This window comes from Mchenga conophoros, linkage group LG20, assembly GCF_057382185.1.
Source record: "Mchenga conophoros isolate Kocher_MC1m ecotype Shallow Benthic linkage group LG20, M_conophoros_male_GT1.1, whole genome shotgun sequence".
NCBI classification, from domain to species: Eukaryota; Metazoa; Chordata; class Actinopteri; order Cichliformes; family Cichlidae; genus Mchenga; species Mchenga conophoros.
In genome coordinates this window covers 35,445,630-35,468,462 of record NC_140545.1, presented here as the reverse complement: position 1 = coordinate 35,468,462, position 22,833 = coordinate 35,445,630, and the positions used below count along the sequence as shown (strand labels likewise).

At 42.3% G+C, this 22,833-nt stretch overlaps 2 protein-coding genes across 2 annotated transcripts; both read right to left on the bottom strand.

Moving 5' to 3' along the window:
• Positions 1-2,410: 2,410 nt before the first annotated feature.
• LOC146551311 (neural cell adhesion molecule L1-like) lies at positions 2,411-4,273 on the bottom strand. The gene is made up of 5 exons (XM_085261024.1): positions 4,172-4,273; positions 3,688-3,847; positions 2,939-3,057; positions 2,720-2,827; positions 2,411-2,427 (listed from the first exon to the last, which is right to left on the bottom strand). Exons 1-5 carry the CDS (start codon positions 4,197-4,199, stop codon positions 2,411-2,413), a joined length of 432 nt encoding a protein of 143 aa, XP_085117150.1. The 5' UTR covers positions 4,200-4,273.
• A 1,637-nt stretch (positions 4,274-5,910) lies between these two features.
• Positions 5,911-17,956, bottom strand: drc7 (dynein regulatory complex subunit 7). Its single transcript, XM_085258758.1, has 18 exons — positions 17,863-17,956; positions 16,835-16,916; positions 16,224-16,362; positions 15,983-16,108; positions 14,909-15,103; positions 14,665-14,817; positions 14,005-14,223; positions 13,791-13,925; positions 12,565-12,631; positions 12,286-12,414; positions 11,810-11,938; positions 10,864-11,078; positions 10,528-10,740; positions 10,306-10,416; positions 10,086-10,181; positions 7,295-7,441; positions 6,223-6,359; positions 5,911-6,084 (listed from the first exon to the last, which is right to left on the bottom strand). The coding sequence occupies exons 2-18, from the start codon at positions 16,867-16,869 to the stop codon at positions 5,997-5,999; spliced, it is 2,334 nt and encodes a 777-aa protein (XP_085114884.1). The 5' UTR covers positions 16,870-16,916; positions 17,863-17,956; the 3' UTR covers positions 5,911-5,996.
• Positions 17,957-22,833: the final 4,877 nt, after the last annotated feature.

Sequence of the window (22,833 nt, the reverse complement as noted above, 5' to 3'; positions counted from 1 at the left end):
GCTGGTTCCCCTCCCTGAGACACTTTTTGAGTTTTGCTTTGGGTTCTTGAATCAAACAGCACTGTGTGCAGCATTTCTTCACCCACACACTCATTTACTGCTGATTATACTGACTAGACCCACCATGGTTATCACTCTATCCAATGGCTGTTAATAGCAGTTATCACTCCCAAGTATGGCTCAGATTGGCCCTCCTGTTCTGCAGCTTCACCCCAGCACAGTCTATCCTCCAGTTCCTGGGGCTTCTCCTGAACCTGCTCCTTCACCCATCCCTGTTCCCGGGGTGAGAGCGACCGGGGCCCGGCCTGCACCCGCGCCAGTTCCTCAGGTGGGGACAGCTGTAGGGCTGCAGCTATTGATTATTTTAGTAATGGAGTAATTATTTTTAAAATGTGCTGTTCAAATGAAGCTGGCTTGACTTGAATATTAATACTGAGTTGACAGAATCCACGTGTATTGCATAAAGACACATAAAAAGTAAAGACTTTATATCCATGTATCTGATAACAGGAGTTCTAAACTAAAACTCCTCCAGGTGACGGTGTCACGGCAGCTGCCCTGGAGTAAAACACAAACACAAGATTAGAGCCTGACGTCGGGGCGGTGAGGTGATGTCAGGCACTGCTGCCCAGATTAAAGTCTCCAGGTTCAAGGGTCTTGGTCAGCTGGGGTCTTTCTGTGACATTCATGTGCTCTCCCACGGTCCAATGAGACGGTTGTCGGTTTGTGCCCAAAACATATAGGTGTGTATATGAGAGAGTGTGGTTTCTGTCCTTTCTGACTTGCGACCTGTGCAGGTGGACCCGCCTCTCTCCCTGTGACAGCTGGGACAGACTCCACCCCTGTGACCCTCAGCTGAATAAGCAGTTAACAAAAATGATCCACAGAAATTCCTCCGTTTACAGTTCAGTAGGTAACGTGCTCATCACATCCACTGCTTGTGTTGTTGTTGTAAGTTAGGGTAACTGGAACAGCTGCTCTTTCACAGACTGGACCCCACATCAGCTCCCTACTCCATCCTGTAGTACAAACTGGTGTGACACCAAAGTCTGTTCCATACAAATAATCTGATTCAATACAAACACCAACATAGTGCTGACCTAAAGAACACCAAAAGTCACAGGAACGCTGTGGAAATGTGGGATTTGCAGCAGGACTGATGTGGATTACAAAGTGAAGGCAGACTTATAATGTTTCAACCACTGTAATAATAATAGAATAAGAACACCATCCTTGTAGCTGCTGCGTATGCTAAGGTTTTATATGGTTTGCTGTTAGCTCTGTGTGGCTAACCAGCTGATTAGCTTCAGTTACGTCTGATGCAGATCCATCAAGTGATTCCAAATGAACATTTAATGCAATGGATTCACTTAAAACACTCAAATAAAATAGAAGAATCCAAAGTTGTCTCTGTTTAGGGTTGAGTAAAATATGAAATCTATAACATTTAATTATTTTTCTTAGTGTACAAAAAACAGACTGATCAGGGGAGGTAATGTTTTGTTGTTTTTAATAACATGTACATAATATTGGCAGTTTCATGATACTGAGGGGAGCGACTGTTTCTGTCCAGGGTGGGAGGGGTCAGAAGACATTTTTCGTGTCAGTCTCGGGGTCCTGGAGGTGTCGAGGTGTTGGAGAGAAGGAAGACTGCAGACACCTTCTCAGACAAATGGATGACACGCTGCAGCAGAAAGACTTCACAGTGTCCACGGGGCACTCGTGTAGGATGATGGGGGCTGGTGGGGCTGGTTCCTCCTGCAGTTCCAGCAGCTGCAGTTCCTCTAACAGCCACTTGAAGCTGACTCCAAAGTGAGTCAATATTTACAGTTTTCAGGGTTTGTGTTCCAACTTTAAACCTGAGGCACTGAAACAAACCCAGGTGTGAATCCAGAGAGTCTCATGTGTGATGTGTGAGTGTAGAGTAGGTCTGGTCCTGGTCCCTGCCGGCTGGATCGAGGCTCTGGTAGGTCGAGTCTTCACGTGTAGAACCTGGAGTACAGTTCTCGTAGTGGACGTCCTGAAACAGAGACAAACTGTCTTCTTCACATAAAAAGAAGAGACTCTGACTTGGTTAAATCATTTGTGCTGGTAAATATTTCCACGTTGCCTCGTTGAACCTCTCAGACAACAGTGTCTCTGTTTGTTGTTGGAGTCTCCGTCTGGGCGGCCATTTTTGTCACCTACCTGTTTGAATTCACCTTCTTGGACTGTAATTTCTGGAACAGTCTACAAACTGAACCATCACACTGTGACTGCTTTATTTCTTTGTTACAGTAGCAGTCTGTCAACAGTGAGAGGAACCAAAGAGAAAGAAAGTCACCTCCATGTTTGTGCCCTCTGAGTTTCCTCTGGTCCTCAAACCTGTGGAACAAACAAAGGATGTTCCTCTGTTAGAGGGAACAATCATTCAAAGTGCACGTGAGGCTGGAGGACAACAGTAAAGCAGGGGTAACAGTTATGCTGTGAAACGTTTAAACGTCATCCAGTTGAATAAATAGCGACTGTTGAGTCGTTGTGTAAAAAGCATTGAAAACTGTTCCAGTGTTTCTTTTTTGTATACTGTGGGATGTGGATGCTACCTCCTGCTGAAATATGCTGAATTAATAAACTGTATTTCATTGCAGCTCTTTTTTTAATTGAACATATGTAACTAATGTGAACATTTGAAAATAATTTTTGTGTCTGTGACACATTGTGAATATGCTGGAAACATAACCTCTGTATTTGCTGTGCTTGCACCATGTGAGGATGAAGACTATCAGAACCAGCAGCCTGATGGTGCAGGTGGTTATCAGCCAGTTTTTTGTGGAGAATCTGTCAGGGTCTAAAGTGAGACAATAGAAGGTGAGTCATTAAAAACAATATTAGACTCTGGCCGAGGGTCCAGAGGTGCTGAGGGTCCACCCCTTTACAAAATATGCAGAAACACACACACCGATGGAGGCCTGGGCAGTAACCTTGTCCACATCCGTGATGACCTCACAGGAATATTCAGCGGTGTCGTGTAATTGGACGTCCATTACTCTGAGTGTACCGTTGTCAAAGATCATGTACCTACACACAGACGGAGAAGCACACGTGTACAACCCAAATCCAGAAATGTTGATGTTGACTTTGATGGCAACAACACGGAGATGTTAGAACAGACGAAAGAGCGAAAGTGGGAGGAACATGTTGCATCTCATTGGGTTAATTGCCAGCAGGTCGGTAACATGGCTCGGTACAAATAAGAGCTTCTTTGAGAGGCAGAGTTTCTCAGGGATTGTGATTATAAAAACGAAGCATCGGCAGAGCTGTGCCGTTTCACAACAGTGACTGTTGGTGACACCTGAAAGTGCCCGGAAACAAAAAATCAGCTATTTCTCTAAGAGTGACTACTGAGGCTAAAAGTAATTGCACAAACTAACAGATTTTGAAGGATTTAGCTGAATACTTGGATGAAAATAATCTGACGTTTGAACCACACTAAATGCTGCTTCCTCTCTGGAGATGCTCTCCTTCACTTTCCTGCAGCTGCCTTCAGTTGCTGCTTGTTTGTGGCTCGCTCTGTCTCACTTGTCTCACTTTTGGATGTGAAGCTCTGTGCAGTCAGTTTTGACAGAATCTGAGCCGAGTATTTACACAGCAATGTGTTCAGAATGTTCTGAGAATGGACAGAAACAGCGAGTGTGTGCTTTTGTTTACTTTTTATCGACACTAGACTCTGATAGTTTCCGGTCGCCTTGCCTCCAGACCACCTGGTAACTGCCCAGCCGAGGATCTACAGCGAAACAACAGTCCAGGAGGACGCTGGTACCTCGGAGGGCGCGAACGTCCTGGGGACCCGTCAGGATCACCGTTCGATCTGAAAGTAACAGAGAAGTTACGACAGAGTGTTTTTAGCATCTGCTTACAAAGTTTTTCTGTAAAGGCTGCAGTGCTGAGTTGTAATTCAAACTGAAGGTTTATTTTTTGTGGCCAACTTAAAAAACAAAAAACACAAGCACTAATTTTTTTATTAATCCAGGAGAAGGTTGAGGCCAAACAAGTCAGACTCTGACTCTGAAAGTTCGGCAGCATCATGAATGTCTGACTTTAATCAAATCCACCATGTAGCTGAAGGTTTGTGCCCATTTTCAGTGCTGCAATTTTTACATTCATGACAGAACAAAGAGGTGAGTGTACTCACAGGTCAGAGAGGAGTGACGCACTTTCATGATGAAGCTCTGATGGTTTGCTGCTGCCTCTCTTCTTCTTCACTGGAAAGCAGGAACTCACGCCTCTGAAAGAGTCCCTCCTCCAAATACCACAGCTCCTCCACGCTCCTCGCCTCTACATCCATCTGTGCGTCATGTGTGTGAGCTGCTGCTGAATTTAATTTTGTGTACCACCTTATATGTTACACATATTTACACTCCTGTTGACATTTACTGTTAAAAAGAAGAAAAACTGATTTGGGTCTTTAAAGTTCTTATTTTCTTTAAACCTGTGAAATACATTCTCACAGTGCAATCGGACTTTTATTTGCAAACTGCTGCACTGAAGGAACAGTGACGTTTATTTATCTTAAAGATCCGTCGTTTCTAACTGACACAGCACAGGGATGCTGGTTCTCTCAGCCTTCTTCTTCCAGCTGTTCCCTTTAGAACCTCTGCAGTCCTCCTTCACTACATCCATGAATCTCCTCTGAGGCCTTCCTCTTCCTCCTGTCAATCGGCTTCATCTTTAACATCCTTTGTCCAATATGTATGTATTTTTTATTTATTTTTCCCTTTATTTTCAGCCATAGTTTGTAACTATTTGTGTGTATTTGTGTTTTTTGGAATGAAATTCTGGCTGTATGTAACCCTCAGCCTCGCCTCCTGATGGTGAGCTGTCCCTCTGATGTACTGCTCACTCACACCGAGGATCTCAACATCTTTGTGCCACCTGTGGAACTGTATATAGTATTATACTGCTAGCAGGCCTCTGTGCAACTGCAGGAGCAAGTAGTTACAAATAAAAAACAGCATTATAGGAAAGAGTGTAGAAGCAGCATTAGAGTCTGGCTGCAAAGGGCAGCACTAACTGCCACTAACACATCTTGATAAGTATAGATAAAAAAAGCTGAACTAGCTAGAGAGCTTAGCGCATCCAGAGACCCCACATGCAGCCACCCACGTGCATAGAAAATGAGGACATGCAGAGAAGGAGAGATGAACTGATGTGTGAGACCATAAAAGGAAACGATAAGGAGATGTTTTGATAAAAACTGTGTATGAAGGGTACAGGAACACAGAGTACTACATAACAGGAAAAGTAGGCTCTGAACGAGGAACTTTGAAAAAGTATGCATGTGACAGATCGAGGGCCTGCCCTTCAGATCTGCGGGAGGCTTCACGCTGTGAACATCTCCTCTTATACATGGGTAAATAAGGAAGTTCTTGAACTGAGACGCCCGTCTCGAGTCGTGTTTCCGCCAGGTCAGAATCCAAGAATCGGGAGCGACGACAGCTGGTGACACAGCGTCTCCAAACCAAACATCACAGCAGGTCTTTAACTTTCACTCTTGCTGCTCTCCTTCTGTCACAAATCCCTCCTGACACTCATCTCCACCCGCTCCACCCCAAGTATTTAAACTCATCCACATTCACTTTCTTGACTCCTTGAATGTTTCCATCTGTCTCCCTCTCTTTCACACACACGTATTCCATTTTGCTTCCCTGATTATATTTGCTTCACCTGAATCATGAAATCGCAGGACCCCAGAAACCTTATGATTTGTATTTATTTGTTGATTGATTTCGTAGCAACAACCATAAATATCAGATCTAGAGGCAGTCGTGTACAGAGGACCCTCCTGTATGAAGTCTTACACACGGCCTGAAAAATCTAAATGTCAAAAATAAAAAGATGAAGAAAAACAAAGCAAACAAAAGCAGACACGTGTGTAGTTGTATCATTTGGTTGTGTAACGAATAAACACCAATATTTGTTTTTACTGTTAAAACAAAAAGGCGACAGGTGTGTGCGGCTCAGCTGTCCGTCAGAGAGGAGAGCTTCAGTTCCTGGCAGAGATCCTTCTGAACATCCTTGTGTGTCTCCTCTCCGCTCCGCATATCCCTGAACACACACACAAACACACACACACACACGCACACACGCACGCACACACACACACACACACACAATAAGTTTGTGTTTTTAAACGTGAATCTTTGGGTGTGTCTTGGAAAATTGGGCTGAGGTGGGTGTGGGTACATGTGCAGCTGCTGCAGGGCGGCTTTAACTTGGCTTATCTCGTTGCAGTGCTGCTGCTGGTCCCGCTCCCGATGTTTTCTCAGTTCGTGCAATTTCATCTTTAACCCCTCCTGCGTCTTCTCCACCTCTGCTATGTCCTGAACACACATTTTTAACAACCATGTCAGTTTGTTTGAACCCTCGCTGCTTCTGTTGTCACCATTCTGACTTCCAGCCACATATTATTGTTGTACTTTACTAGAAGAGCTTTGTGTGACTCACAGTCCAAACAGTCCTTGTTTATCTTGCACAGCTCTTAGTTTATTTGCCTAAAACAAGCTGTTATAGCCTTTATCTTCCGTTAAAGCAGCATGCCGGGTCACATGTTCAGTTTGGCACATTTTTACCTCAGATTCTGGATCCTGTTACATCAATGGACATTATGTACTTACAAATCTAACTAAAAGAAAACACTGATGTACATCAAATGACTGTTTTAGTCTGAGATGAGACGTTGTCCAGGGTTTTATCAAAGGAAAGAATTCTGGCACCCGTCGAGAAGGTTTTACCGTCCACCAAAGGACAAGAACCTGGACGGATTGTAACAAGTTTCTGCAAAGTGTATTTACCCGAATTTACTTATCAAACATCCAAAAATAAAAATGACTTCTATGAAGCCAGACAACAGAACCATCGATCGTGGCTCAAGAGTTGGGAGTTCGCCTTGTAATCAGAAGGTTGCCAGTTTGTTTGGACAGTCCCGGTGTTTGTGTCCTTGGGCAAGACTCTTCACCCGTTGCCTACTGGTGGTGGTCAGAGGGCCCGGTGGCGCCAGTGTCCGGCAGCCTCGCCTCTGTCAGTGCGCCCCAGGGTGGCTGTGGCTACAATGTAGCTGCCATCACCAGTGTGTGAATGTGTGTGTGAATGTGTGTGTGAATGGGTGGATGACTGGATATGTAAAGCGCTTTGGGGTCCTTAGGGACTAGTAAAGCGCTATATAAATACAGGCCATTTACCATTTTACTATACAGGCCCACCTGTGCAGCAAACAAGACTGGTCACCCAGAGTCACTGTGTGAGGCTTCACTGGTACCTTCATGTATTGTTCTTGAATGATTTTGATTTTCTCCTCTGTTTCGATGTCAAAATTTGGATTCAGGCCTTCCTTCTTCACATCTTGGTCTTTGTCGATCTCCTCAGACAGATACTTCTGCAAAATGTTTTTAAGTTCACCATTTTCCTGAAAAAAAGCACAAATAGTCAAAAGGATTGATGCAACAAGAATCATTTAAAAAAAAGAAAATAAACTGCAACAAACACCTGAGATAAAAAAAAATAACAAAGAAGATCAAAACCTATAACAGCAGCAAGAGATTTAGACAATATTACTCCAAATTAAAAGACAGATGTTTAACTCATTTTTTTAAAATGCTGTTTTGATATTAAAGAGGTTCCACAGATAGACAGTGGGCCTCATCCATCATCAAACTCCAGAGCTGAAAAATGAAACCGCCTGAGTATCAAAAGCTGCAGTTCCTCTAATGGCCACTTGAGGCAGACTCAGAAAACAAGTCCGTCCCCAGACTCCACGTTTCTGCCTTTGGTCCTTTTCTCTGGGAGACCATCTCACACTGCTTCAGTAACGATGAGATCCAGGCTCTGGTGAGGCCAGTCCACTACTGATAGTGACCCACTGGGTGATTTCCTCCCCACCTATGTTGTTCCTGCACTGGCCGCGTGTTTGGGTTGATTGCTCTGCTAAAAAATAAAACTGTTGCCAATCTATAGTAATATATAGCTCTCTTCACAGCATAAAAACCACAAAGTGCTTCACAGAAATACAAAAAAGCCAATGTTAATAAACGAGTCTTAAGCTGCTTTTTAAAAGAATAAATCCAATCAAGGTAATGATGGCGGGAGAGCATTCCACAGCCTGGGGGCCACCGCTCTAAAAGATCTCAAACACCACTGGCAAAGAAGCAGCTCCATGCCATGACAGAGCCTCCACTGTGTTAGGTGGAGGTCTAGATAGGTGGAGACTGTTGTGCTTCTCTCCGGACCTTCTCTGTACTGAATGACAATGAAGAATCTGCTTTCAGCTTCTCCCTTGTTGCAGGGCCACATCTGACCCTGCCATGTGACTCACCACCAGTGTTGGGAAGGCCTATGCTGTTTTATCTTGTGTTCTTTTTTTAATATAGGGCTGTTTTAATTTTTATGTATTATGTGTTTTATTTATTTTTTATTTATTCTATTGTTTTTAACTTATTTTCTGTACTTTGGTCCTGTGCTGCGTATTTTAAAGTGCTTTATAAATAGAATTGGATGGGAAGTTTGTTTTAAAATGTATTCCACTACAGATTACAGAATACATGCCCCAAAATGTATTTTGTAATGTATTGAATGTAGTATTGCTGTGTGATTTATTACTATTACTGAAGGTTACTCCCCAGGCCAACACCAGCTAGATTTTTAAATCCTAATATAAAATGAGTAACAGTAGCGCTGACATTAGGTAAAGCTGCAGTTTCATTTTATTTTGGTGTATTTATCCGCGACACCTTAAAGGCTCCATGAAAATATTGTCTTACATTAAACTGTCCGTGGCACAAAAAAGGTTGAGGACCGCTGTGACAGAGGACGTGCATCTTCTTTTTGTTTTCATATTGTAATTTATATGTTATTGTGTTGTGGTTTGCAGTATTTTGTGTTGTTTCACTTTAAATTTGTTTAAAAGGAAAAACCTGAAAATTTAAATAGTTAAAAGTTTAAATGTGAATAGTTGTTTTTTGCATTATATAGCTTATTTATTACATTTTATGTGGAGTAAATAAATAAAAGTATATTCACGATGGCCCGTACAAACTCCAAAATACGTACAAATTTGAAAACACAACAGCAGTGCTCCAGGACGCTCGGGCGCAGCGTTGAGCTTTTGTTACCTCGTGGCTACACAAGCCAGGAAGTACCAACGACTGGATTTGGTGTGTGGTAGTAACAGGTAAATGAACATTTTTAATCATTTGAATGTGTGTGTATAAATACACAAACAATGCATATTGCTTTCAGTTATGTAATTGAATTTGATCTAGGCAGCTCTGTTTTGGAAGTTCAGTTAACGCTGGCAATGTGTTTTGGAGTTTGTCTCTTGGGGCCACTGCATTTATTTATAAACATATATAAATAAAACCACATTTTTTTAAACTTTAGTAATTCCTTTTGTGCATAATTGTATATTGTTGTTGCTAATAAATAAATTAAAGCAGCAAAACAACCTGAAGAGTCGGTTGGGAGCCGAAGGAGCTGGAATTCACATCACTAGTACAGAGATCTGTATATATGTGAACATTTACACATTACACACTGAAGTTCTGAAAGCCAGTCACACAATCTTGTTCAACAGATCATTGTCTATTACACATTAAAAAAAAGTATACCAGGAAGTTCTTAGCCATGAACGTTTATCCAGATTCAAGCCTGAGCACAATCTGGATGTAAACTGATTGTGTTACTTGTACTTAAGAAAAAATCAAACTAACAGATGTGAATCATCTGGAATCTCGAGGGACCTGGTCTTCTTTTAAACAACATTTCTGTGTGTAAATATTTGTAAAAGTCTTTATTTGATATATAATCTACTAAATTTTCAGTGAGTCAAATGTTTAACTTTCTTAAAGTAGTCGAAGATTGTAAAAACAGCTGTTAGATATCCCCTATTGTGAAGGAGGTCGAATGTTGTGTGAAATCCAAATAAAATACAAATGCATTTCACTGGGACATCTTGCTTTGAATTTGATGGCAGCAACACATCTCAAAAATGTGGAAGGGGGGCAACAAAAGTCGGGGAATGTGAGCAGCAGAGAAAGAAACAGCTGGTGTCTCACCTTTTTCTGTTCCCTGCTGTGGACGAGGGCAGCTGCTCGGCTCCACAGCTTCATTTCTTTAGTCTCCTTTTCACGGAGGGTCACAACGTCTCTCATCTGTTCACACATCAATACAGAACATCTTTAACTGAACTTACAGGTACTTTTCCTCATTACCCTGGGAAAACTTTAAGAATGAAGGCGTTGTGGGGACTACTCTTTTAATCCAGGGTGTGGTTACCTCTTTCACCGACCACATAACATGATGAGTCACCTTCTCTTCAACCTCCATCAGTTCCACCAGCATCTTATGCAGGGTTACGGCTGTAAACGGCTTCGCAGATAGATCCACCTTAAGTATCAGTGGAGTGCATGAACCCAGAGGCAGATTAGAAGCTTTTAGACTGAAAAAATGTAACTGTGATATCTGCTGTATGTATTGTCATGCATTTGCGACGTGTACCTGGAAGGTGGAGATCATGTCAAGAGAGATTTCCTGTGCGTTCCTTTTTTCTGAGCCCAGTGGCTTGATGAAGCTGATCTTTGAAGGGATCAATCGGTCCTCCGTTAAGTGGTAGTTCAACTCAATCAGTTTCTCTGGTATCAGGAACACTCGCTCAGCCACGTCTTCATTGGCTGGTTTGGAGCCGTTTCTATGGAAACGCTCTACCACTTTCTGAATGAGCAATAAACAAAACAAACCAAACACATCCACATAAGCATCCTGTGGCTTTTAAAAACAAAGCAATCTTTACGAAGATTTACGAAGTGATCTGTGTGTTTGTTTCCTGTCATTTACCAGTATGGGCACTTCCTCCATGTGTGAGTTCTCGCTGAGCAGCTGGATATGTTTTTTGAAGTAGACGTGCCGGTAATGGAGGAAGTCGCTCCGGCCTTCGAAGAGCTCGATTAATTCTTTCGGCGACAGCACCCTCCGCACCAAGTCGTCAACGCGAGCACCGCTGAAGTGCATTTCAACCTCAGTGCCCACAGTAAGTGATTTGACCCTCAAAACTGAACGAAAAAGAAACACACCTACTCTCAGCTCACTCGTTCATCACTTCTCTGACATTATCATTTAGAATGAGTCACTATTTTCCTGCTCACTCCAAAGCTGCTGAAGGCTCACACATGGAGCAAGTGACAACGTTCAGTTGCATGTCTGAGCTGCCCGGGAGCTTGCAGCTGACGCCAAAACTCAGTCATAGACTGTGTAAAAGACAGACATCGCCATCATAACATTGCCCACTGGACTACGAAGTCCCGTACTGAGAGCTCGTGATGAACACTGCTGTTTCTGTTTTGGTATTCTGAAAGTGGATGATGAGCAAGGGGGCGGGTATGACCATCAAACTGCATGCTCATTGGCTAACGGCTTGTCAATCACAAGTCATTCTGGAATGAGTAATACCCCCGACTTAGACTGATGGTATAACACATGAAGTCTCTCTTTGTCTGTTTGTCTGCAAACTCCACAATCAGACGCTGAGCAGCTAAAAAGGGCCCATCGGCTCTTATCTATATCACAGATTATGACGCCATCGTGTTACCTAGGATGTTCAGCCTGAGCCGAGCTGTAATGTTAGCTGAGTCAAACTTTCTTAAACTGATGATTTCTAGAATAAAACAGCTGCTGGTGTTTGTCAGATGTATTTTAGGTGCCTTCGGCTGCACTGTATTAAGATCTAACATGAAAAATGTTACTACACAGCGCCTCTGAGGACGGCTGCAGAAAGCCAGCTTACACAGCAGGTGACGTTTTCTTCCATGTCTGAAGCGCTCTGTGGTGATCTTATTGATATTGTCCACCTCCTTCTCCTCCAGGAAGTCGCTCCTGCCTTGATACCACTCCTTCACCGTGGCGACCTCAGTGCCTTCAACGCACACTCACAGGTTACTCATTACAAACAACACAACCATAAATCATCTCACTAACGAACTAAAAATATAAAAGAAGTTGTCTAATTTATTAAAAATATCAAAAACTACATATTTTACAAACCAACTTTAAAAAGATTAGTACACTGAGAAAATCTCAGAAATCTGAGAACGTCTGAGGAGTGCATGAGGAGCGCTGCTGGGAGACGTTCCTGCTGGAGAACTGCACCAAATCGATAGAGAAAGATTTTCCAGAAACTCATGAATTCCCCTTTTTTCCTTGTAAAGAAAAGCACATTCACGTCTACATGAAGACAGAAAAGCGTGTTTCTCTGGCACTCACAGCCTCGGTCTTTGTATTTGATCAGTCGTGTGACAACGCCGTATAACCTTTTGGACGTGGCAAACCTCTCCAGCTGGGCTTGTTTGTAGCGGATCACCTTCTTTCCTCCTGGCCAGCGGTTCTTCAGGGCTGAATAATAAAGAAGAGGCAGTATTTGTGCAGGTTTGACAGCATCAGGTGATGTCTGTTTGGGTTCTAGAGGTTAAATCTTGAACTCCTAAAGCTGAAGTAAAACTGGTGAACAATGTACAAGGTAATGTTCGTACAAACAGAGCCTACCTTCTGTTGAGATGGCAATGTAGCTGACCCAGGATCTCGGCATCTCCAAAACGTTGGGCCCGCCCTCCTTCGAGACAAAGAAAGTTCAATTTACATTTATTGTATTCACAGTAAAATCGTGTTTCATTTGCTGGAGCTGGAATTTAAATTTAAATTCACAAAATGACCTGAATCAGTTCGTCTCAGGAAACAAATAGAAATGTACTAAAAAATAAATGAAAAGAAGTGAAATGACAACACAGAGCTGAAAATATCAGCATAACTTTTGCAGCACAGGACGCCAGCGTTTCACTCTGAGAGTCTCGTTTGAGTGTTTAAATTACTAATGTTGAAAGAAGAACTGTTGTTAACAGAGTTGTTGATAGCAGGAAGTAAGTGTGTACTAACTGTTTAAGAGCCTCATCCTTTCATTTGTCATTCAGACAGAGAGGTCAAATATTTCCTTTAAATTTCCTTTAATGAAGTAAAAATGTACGACTGTCTCGGTCGTACATTGTTGTATTTATTGTTAAATCCCAAATGAGGCATTAGGCTCCACCTCCTCTGTCCTGATTGGGTGATCAGTCATCAGAGCGGTCTGTGGAGCTGTGGCCATTCTGACTGCGTGCTGGGTTCTGCAGGCTCACGCTGCTGTGATTGTCTCTGTGGGCTCCTTTTGTTTTGTGATCCTCGTTTTCTCACGTTTATGTGCTCGTTAGGTAGATTATCTTTGTAGATTTGATTTTCTTTGGAGTTAGGTAAGTTCCTTTTTTTTCTATTAGGGATTTAGAAAATAAAAGTTTGTTATATTATAAATGTCAGTCTGAACCAGAGCTTTAAATTAGGAGGGACTTTATGTGAGTCCCTCTTAGCCCGTAGGCTAGCCAGGAGACGTAACATCATGAATCTATTTACAGCTTCTACAGCAGTATTTTGACTTCTTCTGGGTGGTATATGTGGTATTTTTTGATGATATTAACTGTGGATCAGATATACTGAAATACAGGTGACCCCTGCTCCATGCTTGTTGCTGCCATTTGTGTATCACAGCCTGGAAGCACATTTTAATGCACCTTGTCCCCAAAGAGCCAGAGATTTTCTTGATTTCTGATTTTCCTTTCAGGACATTAGGGCTTATATGTATGAAAGCTAGAAGAGCTCCAGGCCTGCTGAGGAGAACATACAAATTTCAATCAGCTAAGGTTTTTGCTTTCTGACACCCAGAGAAACACACATGCATTCGGTACCTGCACCAGGTTCCCTTTGCCCATCATTTTAGCCTCTTTTCTCTTCAGGACTTCTTGAATCAGTTGCTTTTTGCTTGATGCTCCAAACAAGACTGGCTCCCACGTTTTCAAATCATCCAGGTCAAACATCATGTCCTACACACGCAGAATATTTCATCAAACCTGCTCCGTTCTGCCTCTGCTATTTTGACTCTAACCGTGCACATGGACTCACAGCACAGCCGTTACTGCAGTCCTGCATGTTCACAAAGTAGTTGAGGTTGTTCCACACACTCTCGATGCCCAGGAAGTTGTCACTGTTGGTGGGGTAGCTGATCCCAGTCAGAGGGTCGACGAAGACGTTCTCCTGGACGTCCCGACAGCCCGACAGCACGAGCACCCAGCAGTGCACCCGCAGGCCTCGCAGCGGGTCGGCCAGCTGCCGATCTTTCTCCTGCTCGCACAGAGAATTCATAGTGATGACACAACATACACCATCATTACTGATCTTCAGTCAGAATATTCAGTGAATTTGTATAACACTTCAAACCAGTCTCACAAAAATCCAACAGAAAACACATGAGATACATCGATGAACATGAAAAACGCAAAGGAGGAAAAATAGCTACAGTTTAAAAGTCAAATTAAATTATGTAAATGCTTTTATATGATCTTACACTTAATTTTAATTAACAGAAAGTAAAAGACAGACAAGCTTATGTTAAAGGCACCCAGGATGAGCTGCTGTTGCAGGGTAAACACCACCTCGTCTTGTAAACAGACGTTCTTACATAGATCCTGTGCATGTGACTCTTAGCCTATAAATGTCATATCTCATGAGAGCCTTTATTGCAGCATAGATGCAGTCGCTCTTGTAGAGAAAAGATCACTTTACCTCTTGTTGTTTTTGTTTTACAAGCAGCGCAGCTTCAGCCTCCTGCTTCTTCTTCTCTTGCTCGGCCAGAAAACGACTCTTGAGCTGCAGCTGCAGCTTCACTGAGTATTTATCATCCTGGTCCTTCTGTTCTGGGGTCACATCCTGCACAGCCTGCACGCAAACACACAACCAAGAAGTCACTTTCACATCTGGCAGTCAACAATCTGATTGTCGACCACATGTGCACGCTGCACGCACTTACCTTGACCTCGGGGTCCAGCAGGGGGCACTGCTGCATGCTCTGATCGAGCAGACACATCTCTTTGACGGCGTAGCCGCTGACGCAGTAGGCATCGTAGTCTTCGCCGAGCAGCAGGCTGCACAGCAGAGTGGCATACTCAAAACACGTGGCTCTCTGACTCTGCAGCACCGAGGTGGGAGAGGAAAGGACCTTCGGCTGCAATGGGAGACACGCACAATCAGACACACACTGAGAGAAGGTGCACGCATGTGTGCATTTATTGATGTGAATGTGATTAGGTTCTGCAGCCTTGTTTCTTTTGTCATCCACCATCTTGAAAAGCTGAAACATGTTCAGAACAATGACTGTATATAAAAGAAAGAAGAGCGTCTGACAAGTGAAGCTGTGGAAAACATCCTGATTCTCTAAAATCTGCACTTGAGTCTCTCAGAGGCATGACAGTCAGGTGAAGATGTCCAGATGCTGCACAGGAGCAGTGGCTGTTAGCACAGGCTGGGTCACTGTACTCCAAATCTGAGTTGCTGTTTCTTTTCTATCAGCTTAAAGCAGTCTGAACTTTCTCCTCTGGTCTCATCTACAAGGACCGAGGAAGTCTTGACCATGTGTTTGTCTGACATGGAGCTGAGCAGGTGAGAGGCTGCTGGGTGCAGATGAACTTTCTTTGCCTTCGGGCTGAACTCTCCCTTCACCTAAACACTCCTCATCCCTGCAGATGCTGCACCGATCTGTCTGCTAAATGATCTCTGTTAGAGTACAAACAGAACCAAGTCCAGCTCCAGTTTCAGCTTCTCAGAAACACGTTTCTCTGAGTGTGACATCATCAGTTGCTGGTCATGTGAGGTGTCTGCATACAGACATGACAGGATGACGCGCAGTTAATGTTCAGCTAAACACAAGCAGCCTGTCATATTAGAATTACATTATATGCAATAATTATCTGAATGATGAAAATTACGGTTTCACAAATCAGAAACAGCAGAATAAAAGACGTCCTCTCTAACATGTGCTTTAACTCTCAACCACAGAATACAAAAAATATTTGGTTTGCTCCTAAAACTCAAACATTTCTCTGACCGGCTCCACGGGCGGATCCAGAGGGACCAACGACAGGAAGTCGGCCACAAAAGAGGCACAGCCCTGCCAGTCGAACAGTTCACAGTGGATGGTCGGCGTTGGACGAAGAGACGTCGACACAAACTTCTGAATATGAGAAGAGACAGACGGCGATGCAGAAAGTATTTAGGGTGTTTGCAGATGTGAAGGTCCGATGGGATCTGTTCTTCAGAGACAAAAAGGTTGAGTGAGATAAACCTACCTTTACTCCACATTCGTTTACAGGACAGAGCAGCAGCGGTTTGCGGTCAGGACACAAGTGCGAGTACTGACGCTGGAAGTTTTCTGCGATGGCTAACAGTCGAATCTCTTCTGGAGAGTTGCTCCTGTAGGACTTGGGCCTGAAGAAGGAGAACAGGTGAAGACGACCTCAAAGCCACCAGCTTTACCCTACAGTGCTTTACATTGTAGGGTAAAGAGCCTACATTAACCCCTGAACATCTAATGTTTCGTATTTGAGCTTTTGAGACTTCTACATCATTGGTGGGAATTTTTCTCTCAGAAAAATCTTAATAAATTGCAGAATAGATTTCAAACAAAACTAAACCTCTATTTTAAATAAATTAGATTTTTCTGTCAGTTATTTCATGGTTCAGACTTTAAAGGGGTAATCAAGAGAAAAAGAGAAAAGCTAACAATCAGACGACCCTCTGTGAGCAAAGGCTTTGGCGAGAGTGGGAAGGAAAAACTCCCTTTTAACAGGAAGAAACCTCCAGAACTCCCTGACAGTCTTGTCTAGACAACTAGCTCTTTGCTTGTCTTGTATTTTCTTCAGCTGTGTGTGTAGTTTTTGAATGAGTGTAAAGAACTTACAGAAGCTTCTCGGAAGCAGCAACTTGTTGCTCCATCAGGGCTGTGCTCCTCCTGGATTAAGGTTAATTATGTTTATGTGCGCCTGAAGTTTGCACATAAACACACACATGAAAAAAAACATGAGAAAAGCACACCAGCTCCAATGCTGTGGAAGAGTTTACCTCCCCCACTACGCAGCTTAAAACACATCTGCTTAGACAGGCATCTGGGTAACGTTCATGTGTAATATGTTTTATTTGATTTTATACCTTCTTTATATTGTTATACTGCCTGTTTGATAGGATTTTACATTCTCATATGAAGCACTTTGTAATAGCATCTTGTCTACTTTTTTTTAAAAACAATTTTGCTAATTAAAATAATTCAATCAAATTCGATCTTGTTGTCAGTATTTTCTTATTGTTTAAAAAAAGAGGCTAAAAAATCTTCTGTAAAAACAAACTTAAACACAACTTTAAAATGCCAGAGTTCTGCTCTGGAAATGAGTAGTGCGTATTGAGCTGGACAACACCTCATTTACTTTTAAAATGTAAGGAAACTTTGAATACAATAAATAGTTTAGTTTCATGGCGGTGTCCCTGCTGTCTCTGGGCATGTTATCATCACGTGGGTAGAAGCATCTGTTTGTGTGGGACCTTCTGGCCACGCTCTGCAGCTTCGGTGCGATTATATAAAATGTTTTCAATTATTTTTAAGAATAAATGGAAGCCAACAGTTCTTGTAGTCCCCCCGTTATTCATTAATTCCACTTTTCTTTATTTAAAATGTCGTTTTGAGTTTTTATCAGCTCTATATTTTTATTTTTCTGTGTGTTTTTCAAAGATTCAAGATTTAAGTTATTTTTTCTTTGAAATAAAATTCACATCTATTTCCGTTTCAGTTCAGTTTTAGTTCCCTGTGGTAACCATGTCTGCAGTCCCACATACAGAAGTAACCTCGTTTAAAACGTGCTTTTTAATTTCCGGTAACTATCAAACTAAAGTGAGAAACAAACAAACTTTTTGAAAATTGGATAAACTTTTTCTCACCCGGGCTCCGATAACTGTTTTTAGCTACTTCACATCCGTGACACTCACTCCTCACTCGTTGTCGTTGCCTCGTGTCCATGGTAACAGCCACACGTCACGACGTGAAGGTAAGCTGCATTCAATTACCCTCGGAGTTAATAGGCTTAGAACAGAACAAAACTTCAGAAGATTTGAAACAGAGATGCCAAATTTATTCTGTTTCCTGGGCCAGTTTGATCTGAACTCAGTATGATAGTCAAGCCACTCCAAAATCCTCCCTTTAATTATATAAAAGTACACTTCGAAGATGAACATGTGTGCCTACAGATGGGGTGCTTGGCCTGGAAAGTGAAGCTATTGCCCTTTGAACCTGCATTGAAAATGTCAAGAAGACCGAGATCCCTCGTCTCAGCTCCAACCAGAGGTGAAGTAAAAGGCCTAAAACTCAGCTTTTGTGGGTGTAATGTACCACAAAGTGACAGAGTTTAATCTATGTGCTTTGGATGATAGATATTCTTGCTATAATTTAATTTATTATCAAATCTTAAATCTAATCAGAACTAACAAAGGGCCTGTGTATGAGGTAAGTGGAGCAGCCAAAAAGACAGAGAAACAGAAACCTTTTGGATTTTATTATGCTGAAAAACCCCAGAATAAGTCATTTTTGAGAAACCAACTTTTGAACTGTGATTGATAAATACTGAAGTTTACATACTGAGTGAAAAGAGACAACAAGAGAAAGCACATTCTTAGAGAAAGTAATCAGAAATGAAAAGTATATGGAAGGATCAAACGGTGCCTGGTTGGGTGTGAGACCAGTTCCACGTCCTCGTCCCCTGGGGTGGAGTTTTGTCAGCACATCACCTGTTCCTAATTTCCGGGCCATTATCTGGAGGGTTCTTAAACCAGCGCTGCCTGCCACCCTCTGCCATCCTGCTACCGTTGGTGGTAACTCGGACTTCCTTGTGTTCGTTATTCATGCTCCCCTGTTTTTGGATTAACGTTTTTCCATCTCCAGTTGTCTCCAGAGCGATCTCCTGTCGCGCTTATCGGTCTACCTGCAGACAAACGATTTCACACTCACCTGCTGCTCAGCCTGCCCTCCTGACCGTCGTGTCAACTGTGGATATATCTCCCCTCTGGACCCCTTGGAACCTGGATCCATCTCACCTGCATACTCCTCCCCTGGACACTCTCACAGCTACCCCTCCTATGCCAGTCGGCCTGCATCTACAGGTAAGGACATACCATCCACAAGTACTACTGAACTCAACCCACTCACTTGTTTCCCAGTCCAGTGATACTTCTCTCCTCTGTTGCAGAAGTTCCTGCCTGTGCTCTCCTTGTGTTTCACGTGCCCGAACCTTTCTCCATCCTAAACCTACACATACAGTATTTAAGGTTTGACTCTTAGTAGAAAGACTTTGCTTGCAAAATTTTGAACATAGTAATAAATCTGGTCGATTTCTGGCTAACTAGTTAAAAGGAAAAAACAACAGTATGTGCTGTTAAAGACATGTCTGGGAACACAATATATGACCATGAAACACTAAACAACACTTTTAAGGGCAGGGATAGCTCAGTAGGTAAAGTGGTCGCCCCATGATCGGAAGGTCGGCGGTTCATATCCACTTAACGGCTACCCTGAGGTACCCCTGAGCAAGGTACCGTCCCTACACACTGCTCCCCAGGCGCCTGCTTAGTGGGCTGCCCACTGCTTCACAGAGTGAATGGGTCAAATGCAGAGAAAAACAAGTAATTTCCCCATGGGGATCAATAAAGTATCCATTATTATTATTATTATTAAGGGATTTTTTAAAATATAAAACTTTATATTCACCACAGATAAATCTAAAAACAAAACTGGCAAGCTTCATGACATAATTCTTCCGAAATTACCCCCCCCCCCCCCCCCCCCCCCAAAAAAAAAGACCTTACATCACCTACCACTGCAGCCCTCCAACCTCATTTTAAAAACGTATAGAGGTGAACCAATGGTCAGTTTTGGAACTGCCATTATACGTGGTGTTCTCTGGTTGGTCAGTTGTGAATGGAAAAAATAAAACTTGATTGGGCTGCAGTCCGAAGGCTGCACAGTGAAGATGTAAGCCTGACAGTCGTTTACCTGAAAGTAAAAGCAAGATCTGCTCCTTATGCTATTAAGCCAAAGGTCGACAATGAATTACAGACTTTGTTGAGGGTGGTGTACTGGAATGAGTCAGCCAGAGTGAGTGGGCCACTTCTATAGTACCTGTAATGAAACAAGATGATGCAGTGACAGTCTACGGGGATTTCAAAGTCAATGTACACCCAGTGTTGGAGTTAGAACAATACCCAGTACCGCACATCGATGATTTGTTTGCAAGTTTGGCTGGAGAGAAAGAAATTCATCAAAACTGATCCCAGTCAGGCATACCTGCAAATGTGTGTTGATGAGAACACGAGAACTATTGACACCAGTGACTCACAGGAGCCTCCACAGACACTGTAGACTAGCCCCAGCTATTCTTTTCTGCACCATCAAAAGTCAAAGCAGTGATGGACTCGCCTGCTCCACAAAATGTGAGTCAACTGTGCAAATATCTGGGACTTCTCAAGTATTATGGAAGGTTTATTCAATATCCTCTTAATCAACGTGAGGACAATGACAAGACATGGGAATGGACAGAGCAGTGTTTAAGCATTGAAAGAGACAAAGACTGCATGGTTAGGGACTGATGCTTTAATGCATTTCGATCCTATGCAACTAGCTTGTGATGCGTCGCCATACAGTGCAGGCGTAGTCATATCTCACATTAGGGCATTTCACAATAAAGCTCAAGATCCTGTTGAGATGTTTCAAAATAAACTGAAATGATGATGTTATACATTATTCTCAAACATCAAATTTCAGAATATGCATCAAACAAATTACCTCAAATAAAAGTTACTATAAATGGTGCTTACAGTCACCACGTGGATGAAGGCACAGAGAATACCAGCATGGCCAGTGAAGATGAGCCAGAACCAGCTAGCTCCATCAGAAGGACCAGTCAAAACAAATCGAGGACCTTCATACTAAACGAGGGGCTCCCTCTGTAGCACGGACGTGGTTTGGTTATGAAAAGTCTGACACTGACCATAAAGCTGTACTATGCAAATTATCCCGCAAACTCGTCCCCACCACAGACTCAGACAAACCTCTTCAACCACCTATGCAGGAATCAGGTGAAAGAGTATGGAGAGAGTTTACGGGTGAGAAGCAAAAAAGAGCCGTCAGGTGCTAAAAATAAAGACTCACAAAAAAAACGGCGGCCGTTACAACTTACGTCTAAAAATGTATCATTTCATGCATTGGTCAAAAACTCGAATCCAGGTACACGACGCCCAGCTGATTCACACAAGACTAGTTGCCCGAGATTCACAGGATTGACACAAAATGCACTATTTTGTGATACATATCGTTATCAGGGCGAGAAATGTCTCATATCGGGATATGAGATTTTGGTCATATCGCACAGCCCTGTCTCACACCACGCTAAATGGGGAAGGACCGTGCCATGAATTATTACTGTATATAGAATACACAGACTTGCTTCTCAGGCAGAATGTGGAAGAACAGAATCAGCCCTCCATTCCTCCTACTTTATATAATTTATAAATATATTATTAAAAAAGAAGAAGTTTCTCGGATGAGAGGTGAAACGTCTTCAAGCAACTTAAAGAAGTCCAGACGCTTTTCTTTGCAAGCTCCTTTGACTACGATGACCTGGATGACTGAGAACCTTCACAGACATTATTAAAAAATATAGATTTATAATAGAAACCCAAACATTTCACACATAGGTGCATTTATAGACTGTCAGACAGTTGCTGTGAAAGAGTGAGGGATGTGCTGTTCTCCCAGAGTGAATGGAAACGTGAAGGAGAGGAAGGACCACCTGCTTCAGGTCAGTACATTCAAGGCCATTATTAGCAGTTATCACTCCCACGAGTAAAAGGCCTAAAATCCCACCCTTATGGGTGCAATGTAGGGTGACAGTTTAATATGTGCTTTTGCTGATAGTTGTTCCTGCTGTAATTGAATTGATCAAATATGAAATCTAATCAGAGCTAACAAAGTGCCTGTGTGACAAAAGTGGAGCAGACAAAAAGACAGAAACAAAAGTTTTAAATTTTATTATATTTTATTATACATGAACAACCAAAATAAGTCATTTTTGAGTAACTAATTTGAAAATGAAAATGTTGAAATTATGCAAACTGAAGTGAAATATGTTCAATAAATATGATTATGTGATAAAGTAGCTTTTGCTCCAGAGAAAAGGAGAGGGCGGTTAGTTATAGTGAAGTTATAGCTCGAATCAGGTGACTGCACAGCACAGTGGGTGATTGTTAAAAGTGTGTGAAGTCTTCTTTCTCCAACCTGCTGTGGATTACAAATTGAGTTTACTATCTTTGAGGCAATCAGTAGTGTTTTACATTTTTCCAATTTTTGGAAGAGCACAGAGGAGCAGCAGTTTAAGTTCCCTGATGTTGTTGTCTTCAACTTTCATTAACCAGATATATGAACTGACAAGCGACAACAATGGAAAAACAAAGAGCTGCATTGTTGTGAATTTTAGCACTACGGTTAGCATTTACAGGATATTGTTTTTGATGATATTATACAAAGGACCCTGTTTCTGCAATGCCCTTTGTTTTAAAACTTCATCTCCTCTTCTTATAACCCCACGGGCATTTCCTTTGGCCTGCTGGTCTGGAAAATCCAACAGTTCATCTATATGTAAACAAGGGACTTAAACTGGGATAGTGCATTCCTCAGTGTACCTCAAGCTTGCAGCCTGCTAAAGAACACACACAATTGATTATGCACCTTTAGGTATATATGGTTAAACATTTCCTAATGCAAATAACTACATGCAGTATTCTACCATGTGCAAACTTATATCACTAAAGGATTCTAAATGTTTAGTGTTTAATGGACCTGTATGATAATATTAGACTGAAGAT

Bases quoted from the DNA above. Each gene is read 5' to 3' on its own strand.
- LOC146551311 (XM_085261024.1), bottom strand. From the start codon at position 4,199: ATGAAAGTGCGTCACTCCTCTCTGACCT. The intron at 3,058-3,687 runs GTAAACAAAAGC...GTCTGTGTGTAG, and splicing joins GAGTCTAGTGTCGATAAAAA to GTACATGATCTTTGACAACG. The intron at 2,828-2,938 runs GTGTGTGTGTTT...GTCTCACTTTAG, and splicing joins TACTGCCCAGGCCTCCATCG to ACCCTGACAGATTCTCCACA.
- drc7 (XM_085258758.1), bottom strand. From the start codon at position 16,869: ATGGAGCAACAAGTTGCTGCTTCCGAGAAGCTTCT. The intron at 14,224-14,664 runs GTAAAGTGATCT...CTGTGCGAGCAG, and splicing joins TAAAACAAAAACAACAAGAG to GAGAAAGATCGGCAGCTGGC. The intron at 12,632-13,790 runs GTACCGAATGCA...TTTGTCTCGAAG, and splicing joins GCAAAGGGAACCTGGTGCAG to GAGGGCGGGCCCAACGTTTT.